At 41.2% G+C, this 11,642-nt stretch overlaps 1 protein-coding gene across 5 annotated transcripts in view; it reads left to right on the top strand.

Moving 5' to 3' along the window:
* The first annotated feature begins 8,130 nt into the window (after positions 1-8,130).
* Positions 8,131-11,642, top strand: part of TOM1L1 (target of myb1 like 1 membrane trafficking protein) — a 59,274-nt gene continuing 55,762 nt past the window's right edge. Inside the window, exons 1-2 of one of the 5 annotated variants that reach the window (XM_016430343.2) lie at positions 8,131-8,204; positions 8,586-8,666. Coding sequence is in view for 2 of the 5 variants with exons in the window: in XM_056816566.1 (XP_056672544.1) it covers positions 9,822-9,879 (58 nt within the window). In the remaining 3 variants the exon portion in view is untranslated. Of the gene's footprint in view, positions 8,205-8,585; positions 8,759-9,366; positions 9,880-10,988; positions 11,026-11,642 lie in introns of those variants that run through there. The other 4 variants (XM_016430344.2, XM_056816566.1, XM_007481852.3 and 1 more) reach the window with 4 other exon arrangements.

Below are 11,642 nucleotides of genomic sequence, written 5' to 3'. Positions count from 1 at the left end.
GCAGAGGGAAAAAAATGATGAGAAATATCTTACTTATTAGAACAATTTTAACTGTAGTGTTAAAAGGAAACAGTATAAAGAAAAATCTACAAAAGGTTTGTAAGGAGCTGATAAGTACAGTACATTCTAGAAAGTCAGTTTCTAGTGATGATTGAACGAAAGACAAAAGAAAAAGACTTACCTAGGCAATTATTTGAAAAAGTGAATCTAACTCATCTTGAAGAGAAATAGGAAGATTGTTAATTAATATGTAGAGTGAACAGAATGGTGTGACTTTTTTTTTGAGGGAATTAAGGGAATTGAGTGGACCACACTGATTCCATCTTATGCCTCAACTCTGGATCTAGCTCAATTCCCTCCTTATTCAATTATGGAAATTGTGAGAAAAATTTACTGCATTGTTTAAACTTAGTCCTGCATGACTACGGAGCTGGACCACCTCTTCTTGTTGCTTAGGGATCCTTAACTAAGAAACGAGGTTATGCTGACCAGAAATCCAGTCAAATCCAAACATCAATGCAAGGAGTTTTCTCACAATTATACATTTTGAGCAACCCATGTGTCGTATCTGAAAAATGGTCTTGTACTGATCAATCAGTTAGTATTTCCTTGTTCTTTTGTTTTCTCAATCATTTCAATCTATTTCTCACAGTTTTTAAAAGTGAAGAGGAGTTATCTGCTTTTAACGAGAGCTTGCAACTCTGTACACTTTCTCAGAGCTGAACTATTGTAAATATTTATGTGTCTTTGCTTTATCATTGACTTTACTTGTTAACAAAAATTATATGTATTCAGCAACTTTAATATTGATTTACTATGTAGAAAAACAATTGTAATTACTATTGGGAAAAGAGGTTTCTCAATGTCATTAAATATACGTTTAATGAACTAAAGTAAGAGTTCAATTAACTAATTAATTTGGAAGATTACAGTTTTATTAATGTGGAAGAAACTATTTAATCATCTTATATTGCTTTATCAATTAGGATAATAAAATTAAACATAGCAACAAGTCAAGTGGAAACTGAGGGATGACCTGTAGGCAAGTACAATCAAACTCCAATGATACTTAGTACATAAGTTTATACGACATAGAAAGCAAATAGGTAGAAGGTAAAGAGGAAGACAGTAATAGCAGTTAAGGGGAGAATCAGGAAAGACCCCATGTGGAACGTAATGATTGATCTGTATCTTGAAAAATCCTAGAATTCTAAAAGTTAATGGTGAGGAGTAAATGCATTCCAGGCCTCTGGAAGATAACCATTGCAAAGGCATATGAGAAATAGAGCCCTGTGTAAGAGGAACAGTGAGAAGGACTAATTGACTGGATGGTATAGCATAGTGATAGAGAACCTATGGCATGGATGCCAAAGATGGCATGCAGAGCCCTCTCTGTGGGCAAGCAGCCGCTCCCCCCACCCCAATTCACTACTAGAAAGGCAAAGGAACTCAAAGGGAAATGCTCCCCTCCTCCTCTCCACATGGCCTAATGACATTTTTTCCATCCCCCTCCCCTCTGCCCAAGAGCCCAAAGGAAGCACACAGAGGGAAAAGTGGACAGCTCACAGGAGGCAGAGCTTGAGGGGAGCAAAGCACTCTGGCCACTCCACTCCCCTCTTTACACTGTGATGATTAAATTGAACTCTCCCCTGATTGTAACAATGAAGGTACTTAGCTCTTCCCTGATAGTGAAGATTTAAATTGTAACTCATGTCTACTTTTAGATTTTAATCCTCATAAGTATAAACACCCTACTTAAAAGTTAAGTATGGAGACCTGCCTATTTTTAGATTCAATCACAAAAAGTGCAAACATGGTACTTAAAAATTAAGTATGAAAATCTGCCCATTTAGACGTAATCACCAAAAGTGCAAATATCCCACTTAATCATGAAGTGGGAGATATGTTAACCACGTGTATGATAGTGGATAACAAATCAGAATCAACTAACTGCCTTCTGGCAGTCTGGGCAGTCCTAGAGCAGAGCATCAGCTATAATTGGTAGACATGGAATTAGGGGAAGTGACACAAGAAAAAAGGTCTTTAAAAGAAAGAGACAAGGGCCTGAACTCAGTTCTTCTGGGAGTTCGACTTGGAGACACTTGGAACGGAACCTCCTGTGAGAGGAATTCTTCATTTTTGGAAGTGGAGTCGGGAGGAATTCTTCATACTTTCAAGTTGAGGCTGGTGAAGAGGAGATAAAGGATCTGCTGACTGGACTGACATGTGGTGAGTGAAAGGGTTGACTCCCTTTCCCTTGGACTTTCTGGAGGCACCATCTTGAGACTCCTTTCCCTTGGCAGGGACCTCTGAACTCCTGCCTGGCTCAAGAGGATCTCTCTTTTTTTCCTCTTTCTCTCTTTCTTAATATCTTCCCTCTTTATTGTAAAATAAACTACCATAAGATCCATTCTGATTTTAATAATCCATTTGGAATTTAGTAATTAAATCCCTGTTGACCAAACTCTTAAATGAAGTCCAACCCTTTAAAAATTAACCCCTTTTCCCCCCTTACAACACTCACTGAGAACATTCTTCACTTCAACTACCCCTCTACCTAGCAGCCAATGGGAGTGCTTCCTCCCTCCCCAGTGTGGAGTAAGGAGGAGGGCAGGGTGTGCTCAGCACTTGGTGAGGGGGTGGGGCAGGTACAAGGTCTTTGGGGGGGTGGGCACGGCACTGGAGGGAGAGGGGGGACCCGGCATTCTATTTCTAAAAGGTTTGACATCACTGCTATAGCACATGAAGGGGAGTGAGATGTAATAAGGGTGGAAAGGCAGTTTGGGTAGCTAGCAAACTTGAGTATCAGAAGGATATCAAATCTGGATTACCATGTTGCCTAGTCTTTACCACTCTTCTGCCTTGGAACTAATGCTTAGTATTAATTCTAAGACAGAAGGTAAGGATTTAAAAAACAAAACAAAATTATATATCTGTATAGATATACATACATAGTTGAGAAGAAAATGTGCTTAAGGAGAAAGATAATGAGATCTGCTTTGGACATACTGAATTTCAGATTCCTATAGAACATCTTGTTGGTAATCACAAGATCACAGAAGAAAGGAAAATCTGTAAGTTATCAGCATAGAGATAATAATAAAACCCATAGGAACTTACACAGTGCCCAAGGGAGAATGGGAAAGTGAAAAAAAGGAGCCCAAGACAGAATTTTGGGGTACACCCACAGTTAGGAAGCATGATATAGATGATGATTCAGCAAAAGAGATTAAATTAAAAGTCAGATCCATAGAAGAGCTAGGAGATAGCAGTCTCAAGAAGAAAAAGAATAAGGTAGGAACTATAATGGGTGATGGAATTGGTGGAAAGGGAGAATTTAAGACAAAATAGAATATTTGGAAGTTACTTTGGGGGATGGAATAAAGAATCACCTTGGGAGAAGGTCCACTTTGTTATATAGCAAGGACCCAGTTGAGATAAAAAAATATAAATCAGTAGTGGACCCATGTCTCATAATACTGTGACAACTTTGTTCATTACCATGGGTAAAGGAGCAGGAATGGCAGATGGTGGAAATGAGTCAAGGTGGGAATTTGGCAAGGCATGAGTAGAAATAGAATGCAGGAGTGAAGGATTAGAGAGTAGAGAGTGGGCTAGTATTCAACTGGTAACCCAAAATTCATCTTAGTGCATATATCTTTCCATGCTTCTTTGAATTCTATATATTTATTGATTTTTTTTATGGTGCAGCAATATGCCATTGTTGTTTAATCACTTTCCAGTTAACAGGTATATATTTTGAAAAACTCATCTTTTAAATTCCACTCTTCTCTTAGTGGTAGAGATAACGTGGGGTAGGAGAGAGATTGTTGGATTTGGAATCAGGAAGACCTGGATTCAAATCTTACCTGATACTAGATGAATAATCCTGAGAAAGTCACTTAACCTCCTGAAGTCTCAGTTTCCTCATCTCTAAAATGAAGGAGATTGAACTCAATAATTTCTAATATTCCATTAGGCTCTAAATCTATGATTCAATGATCTTAAACCCTGGATCTAGAAAAGACACTTAACCTCTATGTGCCTCAGGAACTTGTCTCCTCTGATGAAATGCTGATGAAATCATCAATATTAGAGGTTTTTCATATTCTCAATGAGATCCTATATAATTCTAAATGCTAAAATAACAGCCTTAAATGAATAAAATATTCCATGAAACAATGGAAAGATGAATGTATCATGCAGTCTGTTATTCAGTCCTTTCTGATCCTTCATGATCCCATGGACCAAACTGTCCATGGGGTTTTCTTGGCAAAGATAATAGAATAGTTTGCCATTTCTTTCTGCAAAAGATAAGGTAAACAGAGGTTAAGAGACTTGCCTAGGATGACACCACTAGTCAGTGACTGAGGCTGAATTTGAATTCAGGTCCTCCTGACTGGCTCTTTGTGTACTGAACCATCTAGCTGCACTTAGGTTACATCATATTTGGTTACTTATAATGATTGGTTGCTGACCTTCATACTGGAAGAGAACCAAAATGACATCACTAGGTGATGTCTCTTGACTCCCACATTAATTGGATTTAAGTAAGGCAGAGTTGCACAAAGTCTGCAGCTTTACTTTCTCTTCCAGAGTCATCCAAGCCCAGTGGCAAAACAAAGTCAAGACAACTGGTGATGCTCAGGATGCAGTGGATGACCTTGGCTTCTTCAATGTCTAACCAAGCTTTAAGTGCTCTGGGGTACCTACTTCCTCCACTTTCATGGCTGTTGGAACAGTTTATTCTATTCTAATAGCTCCTTCCTCTGGGGAGAGACTTCATATACTTGGGATAGATTCCTCCTGAACTCACACATGGGTTTGAGGGCTGTGGGTTACCCTGAACCTGGTTTAGCCCCACTGCTGAGATGGGTATGGCCATATGGATACATACTATGCCTCTCGGAGTCACAGATGAGAACTGGGTGGCAGGCAGATACCAAAGGATTTCAGAAAGCAGCCCTGAAACAGGGCTCACTCAGTAAGCCCTCACAACAGAGGTACTAGCTTTCCTTGAACACCATGTACACTCCTAAAGAATTCAACAAAATTAAATTACATCCCGTAAATCTTTAATAAGCAATTAGTAAAAGCTAGTAGTCACTGTGATATGTACTGGGGATACAAAAAAAAAGAAAGAAAGAAAGAAAAAGAAAATAGTCTCTCTATCCTCTGGGAGCTTACAATCAGTTTTTAAATTAATTTAATCTTATTCAAGAAGTAATTATTAAGTATCTCCTATTTGCTAGGCACTGTGCTTTGTGGAGATATAAAGACAAAACAAAGATCAATCCCTGACCTCAAGGAGCTTACAATGGGAGAGGGTAGGGTAATGTAAAAGGGTAAGAAAAAAACAAATATGTAGAAAAGTGACTATAAAATCATTTCTGTGGAGAACTTATTAGCAACTAGGGGAAATCAGAATAGGCTTAGTATAGATGATGGTACTTAAATTGAGCTATGAAGGAAGCCAGGGAATCTACTGAGGCAGAATGCAATACAAGAGTGCATACATAGAGGGGCAGCGGGGTAGCACAGTGGATAGAGAGCCAGGCCAGGAATCAGGAGGACCTGGGTTCAAAGTCTAGCCTCAGACACTTCCTAGCTACTGTGACCCTGGCTAAGTCTTTTAACCTCAATTGTCTTGCCCTTAAAGCTCTTCTACCTTAGAGTAGATATCTAGTATTGGTGTTTTTTTGTTTGGTTTTTTTTTTAAAGAAAAGAATAAATTACAGGAAACAAACCAAAGAAAGGAATGGAAATGGAGAGATGGAAGGCCCTTTGGTTGAAATGTAGTGGGTGGAGGTCTTCTGAAAATGAAGGTTATAGTCTCCAAAGGTTAAATGGAATCAGATAAAACTAGCATTTATATAGCTGCATAAGACTTGCAATGCATTTTATAAATATCTCATTTTACCTTTACACCAATCCTGGGAAGTGGATACTGCTATTATTCCCAGTTTACAGATGAGGAAACTGATGCAGGTAAAGGTTAAGGGACCTGTCTAGGATTGCACAGCTAGTAAGTGTCTAGTAAGAGGCAGGATTTAACCTCCTCTTTCTGAGGAGAGAAAACCTAGCTGGTTATGAAAAACTTAAAAACAAAAACAAAAATTTGCATTTTGAGATAGAAGCAAGAGGAAATCACTTGAGTTTTGTGGGTTAAGAAAGTGACATGGTCATATAGATAGATATCTGCTTTAGGAATATCAGTTTGGCATCTCAATATACATTTAGAAGGTAAAAGACTGAAACAGGAAGACTAATCTTATTCAAGAAGCACTCATTGAGGACCTCCTATTTGCTAGTCACTGTGCTTTATGAAAAAAAAAAAAAAGATAAAACAGATTAGTCCCTGCCCCCAAGGTATTAGGGTATATATGAATAGTGAGAGGGGATGCTTAGGAAACATTTTGTGGAGGTAGAACTGATAAGACAAAGAGTTAAAGAAGATTCAGGTTGGTAAACCTTGGAAAAGGTAAAAAGGATGATGGTACCTGCAACAGAAAAAGAGAAGTTAGGAAGAGGAGAGGGTTGTTATTGCCAGTCAATTTTATCCAACTCTTCATGACCCCATTTGGAGTTTTCTCAGCCAAAATACTGGATTCCTTCTCTGCTCACTTTACAGATAAGGAAACTTGGGCAATTGGGGTTAAGTAACTTGCCAGAGGTCATATAGCTAGCAAGTGTCTGGGGTCATATTGGAATTTAGAAAGATGAGTCTTCCTGACTTCAGGCCAGATGTTCCATCCACTCCACCTCCTAGCTGACACAAGAAGGGAAGGATGCAAGCGAAATATAACGAGTTCCATTTTGAACACATTGAATTTGGCCATTCAGTTGAAAATATATAGTGTGTTGTATAAGTGAAAATTTTCTATCCTTTGGACTTCAGCATTCTTTCCTTGTCCCCAAATTCCCCTTTCCCTTTCTGTTTCCGTGGGTCCTTTACATGGGTTTTAAGTTGTGGGTAATGCCTCCCTCCTTTTCTTTTCCATGTGGGAGGCTGGTGAGCTCTCTCAGTTGGTTTCTCTAGCCTTTTACTTTCCCTTTGCTTCAAGTTAAATATTAATACATAGTATTAAATATAACATTTAGAGTATTGGATATTAATTTTTAAAATTTACAGTATAGATAGATAGCGAGAGAAAGAGTGTAAGTGAAAGAGAGAGAAATAGAGAGAAGAAAGATAGATGTGGGACTGCAGTTCAGATGACAGGCTAGTGTTGGATATGTAGATCCCAAGGAGTTATTTGCATAGAGGTGATAGCTGAACCAGTGGGAACTGAGAGAATCATGAGTGGAGTTAATAATGAAATAGCATGAGTACTGACATCTCTGATAAATAGATGACCTTAAAACTAAGTAGGTTGGTTATGCAGTAAGAATAAGACAATAACCCATTAGCTCCCAGTTACACCAGGAGTCTCAAGATGTTAAAAGATTGAAAGGAAGTCCTCCAACCAGTTAAGACAAGGACAAGAACTATACAGGATGAGAAGTCATAGGAGTACCCACACTAATGAAATCAATGACTGAATACAAAAATCAATGGGATTCTTGGTCAAGGATCCTGGTTTGAATCCTGGCACTTCTACATGCTGTATGACCATGACAAAAGTCACTTAACTCCTGGGGTGGGTCTTGGTTCCATTATCTTTAAAATTAGTATTTCAAAATAGGTGACTTCTGAAGTACCTTCCAGCTCTGCATCTATGATTTATGACAGTCATCCGAGTAAATGCCTCAAATCCCATTCCCTAAATGGGTATAAATTATGGCAAAAGAAATATTGTTAATGAAATTATGAAGAGAAGACAGCAGCAGTTGGGAAACTATTATGTCCACCTTCTCTCTCCAATTCAACTGTTTGTTGGTATTTATGCTGAGACTGGGCACATCACCACTCAGACTAGTGGCAAAGCACAACTTGTACCAAACTGCATTTTCCCCTCCAAGCACATTTTCTTTCTGTGGGCAAGAAGGAAGATAAGAACATTAAGAGCTTCAGATTATGGGAAAGTAGTTTCTCCTTTGTTACCACAGGATACAGATTGAAATGGTGCCAGGAGAACAGAGATGGTGACATCACAAAGAATGGTTCAACAATGGAGCTACATAAAAGGTAGAAGCTAAGCTGCAAGGATTTAAAAGAATGTATTATAGATCACTCACTCTCAGTTATCCAGATAGCAACAGAGGTGGTATCTTATCAGAAATTATTCCTTATCTTAAAATCTGTATGTTTGCTTTCTTGAAATAGGGCAAAGCCTACTTTGTACCTAACACATAGTAGGCTCTTATAAATGCTTTTTAAATGTATGAATAAAAGAGACTAATATTAACTAATAGGTCCATCCTACTCTATGAAGTATCATAATTAAAAGTATAATAAGATAAATAAATGAAATTAAAATATCTAACCCATTTAGTTCAAGAAAAACATAATAAAAGCAAAGTAATATAATCTGATAATATGTTATTAGGAGGTTTGAAATATATGGGTACACAGAAAGTCTTAAGTGAGCCACCCAGTCCATCAACACCCACTTACTAAACATTTACTTTTTGTTTTTTCTTAGTTCTCTCACCATCACCTTCAGGACTGAAAACGGGTCTGTGACACTTGGCCTCAATTCATGGTCAGAAAAAATAGGGAAAAGGTAAGGAGAAGAAGAACTAGGAGCCAAGCAGCTGCCATCTGACTTGAAAGTTTTATCCCACTTTCATTGTGCTAAAGCCACAAAGAAATCAGGTACTAATCCACGCTGCTCACTCTTGCCCACATTTCCCAATCCAGGGTTAACCCGGGCAGGAGGAAATGGAAATAAATGTATTCGTAAATTCCGCGGGAAGGTAACAAATGGAGGGTGAATAGACAATGCCTACTTAGTCAGCAACTTTAACATTCCCATAAATCTTACCCCCTCCCAACCCCGGGGCCAAAAGCCCCAGGCAGGAACCGATCCCAGAACATCCTTTGTGTTTTTTTTTTCAGGCAGGTTGGGGGTGGAGGGACCCGAAGGGAACTGGATTAACCCTTTCCTTCCCAAGAACCACTTTTTCCGACCCCTTCCAAAGCCAGGTTCTCAGTTTCCTCTTGGCCATCGGCCTATTATTTCTCGCCCTGGTTATTACTGTAGAAGGTGATTTCCAATCACAACAACACAGGGAGGTGAGCGTGCAGTCCCGGTTAGGGGAGTGCCTCCCCAGGCAGAGCGGCTGAGCTGCCCTCTTTCTTATTAATCTCACGACCCTCCCATCCAGAAATAACTTTTCCTTGGAAACAGACTGTGCCCGTCACCCAGGTTCTGCCCTAATGCCCAAGAGCTGGGAGTAAGAGCTGCGCGAACAGAACAGAGGCGGCCCCCGTTTCCCAGAGCGGGGCGGAACCCGAGGCGCTGGCCACGGTCACGTCACGCCCACTGGGCTCAGGGCTTCGAGGCGCTCTGCTACCTCGGCTAGTCCGGATCGCTGGCTTGGGAGGCTAGCTGGTGCAACTCTTGGCCAGCCTGGGGCGAGGCAGCTCGTCGCAGGGAGGATCCCAGCTGCTGGAGGCAGTACGCTAGCCCGACCACCCCAAGGGTAGGAAGACTGGTTGTGCCACAGGTGGGCTGGGCGCCTCGGAAAGCTCCACCCTTCTAGGAAAGGAGGAGGAGGAGAAGAAGCTCTGAGCTCGGGCTCCCCTGGAGTACGGAGATCGCGGGGCTGGATAGGAGGAGTCAGGGGCGCTGAGCAGGGGAGGAGCCGGCCACCAGACGAGGACGAAGAGGAGGGGGCGTAGGCGGATTTCCTGGGCCCGGCTTGAAGGGCTCACCATGGCGTTTGGGAAGAGCCACAAAGATCCCTTCGGGACTTCAATGGGCCACCTCATAGGTAAGGTGGCAGAGGCGGGGCGAGCACCTCGGCGGAGTCACCTGAGCCCGGCTCCTGGAGGAATGAGTTCCTAGCATGTGCAACCTTCAGACCCCAACCTTGGCTCCTAGACCTTAGACTTTAGTCCCGTTCTCTCGACCAAACCCCTCCACTCCCTCCTCGCCAGGCAAAAAGCCATTCTCCCACTCTTAGTGTGGTTCCCGAGATTTAGTTCTCTCTTTCTTGATCCCCCTCCCTCCCAAAGAGAGAAGCGAGCCAAATGAACCTGAGGTTTGCGGGGGAAGAACCCAATTCCCTGGTTCTCCGCCGCTGATTTTAGAGCCTAAGGGGTGGAAAATGTTCTAGAGGAGCCCTGAAACTTATTCCAAAACATTGTGACAATGAGGTCTTTCTTATTAAAAACGGAAACTGGCACCCATAAAGCCCGACCTGTGGCTTTCCTGGATAAACAAAGAATGAAGATCAGACCAACTGCTGGGCCAGGGAGGGAAGACTGAAAGTCACTTGGGGTTGGGGGGGGGGACTCTTGGTAACCAGACTTCGGAATTTCTTCTCTCCCTCCCCCCATCCCCCCTACTGACTAACCCTAAAGTATAATAGAATAGAAACCAACAACTTAAATACTTTAATGGAACTAGCTCAGTTTTAGCTCTTGATTTCTCCCTTTCAAGGCCCAGTTAAGCAGGTATCTCCTCCCAGAGACATTCTCTGATTCCTCCAGTTGTTAAGAGTACTTCCTTCTTCACTGGGCAAATTATGTAGATATCCTGTATTTACTTATCAGTGAATATTTTCCTAGTAGAAAGTAATGTAGGGCTAGGACTCTTGCCGATAATATGGGAATAGGGATTGGACCTACATTTGAGGAATTAACACATGAGAACTTTTCCTGTGCAGTTTGGTATATTCTATGCAATTTACCGAATTAGTTGCCTGGGGCACTGAGTTTCAGAAGTTTGCCAGTGGCTATATGGTCCATTTGGGTCTGAATGGAGGCCAACTCCCCTTCCTCTACTTTATAGTGGAAGCATAATAAAAGCCTATTGATTGATTCCTAGGTTCTAGGGAATTGGGAAGAGCTGTCTGAGAACCCAGTTTCTGAAGTCTGACATTCTTGGCTTGAGATGGGATCTTCAGACCTTTGCTGTGAGTTGGAGCCCTGGGCAGAAGTTTTATGTCCAATAGCATCAGTAGTAGCTAGAGAAACCTCATCCCATCTTGGCTGAATGTTGTTTGGTTGCTGCTGTTCATTGGTGACACTTCTATGACCCCATTTGGGATCTTCTTGGGAAAGATATTGGAGTAGTTTGCTATATCCTTCACCAACACATTTTACATATGAGGAAACTGAGGCAGAGCTCATCTTGATCTTAAGTGACTTGCCCAGGGTGACAACTAGAAAGTGTCTGAGGTCGGATGTGAACTCAGCTGTCCCTTAACTCTAGACCCCACTTTGCCAGTAGCTTGCCCTTGGAGCCCTCCCTGAATTCAGATCTCTCCTACTGCCTCTCATTGATGCCAAGCAAAGAGGATCCTAAGTAAGACTGTGGTGAAGATGAATTGTCATCATGAATTCCTGGATCTCTTGTGTCCCCTTCCATCCCTCCTACCTTCTTTCTTCCTAGTTCCCCCATAGGAAACAGGCTATAAACTTATTCACACAAAATTCTGAGGGACTTTTTGTCCTCTTCTCTACAGGTATTTGCATTTTTAAAAAGACTGCCTTTAAATATGAAAGCAATTAACTCCATTGGTGGACTGAT

Source organism: Monodelphis domestica, chromosome 2, assembly GCF_027887165.1.
Source record: "Monodelphis domestica isolate mMonDom1 chromosome 2, mMonDom1.pri, whole genome shotgun sequence".
In the NCBI taxonomy this organism is placed as follows: domain Eukaryota; kingdom Metazoa; phylum Chordata; class Mammalia; order Didelphimorphia; family Didelphidae; genus Monodelphis; species Monodelphis domestica.
This window is presented reverse-complemented; position numbering and strand designations above follow the sequence as displayed.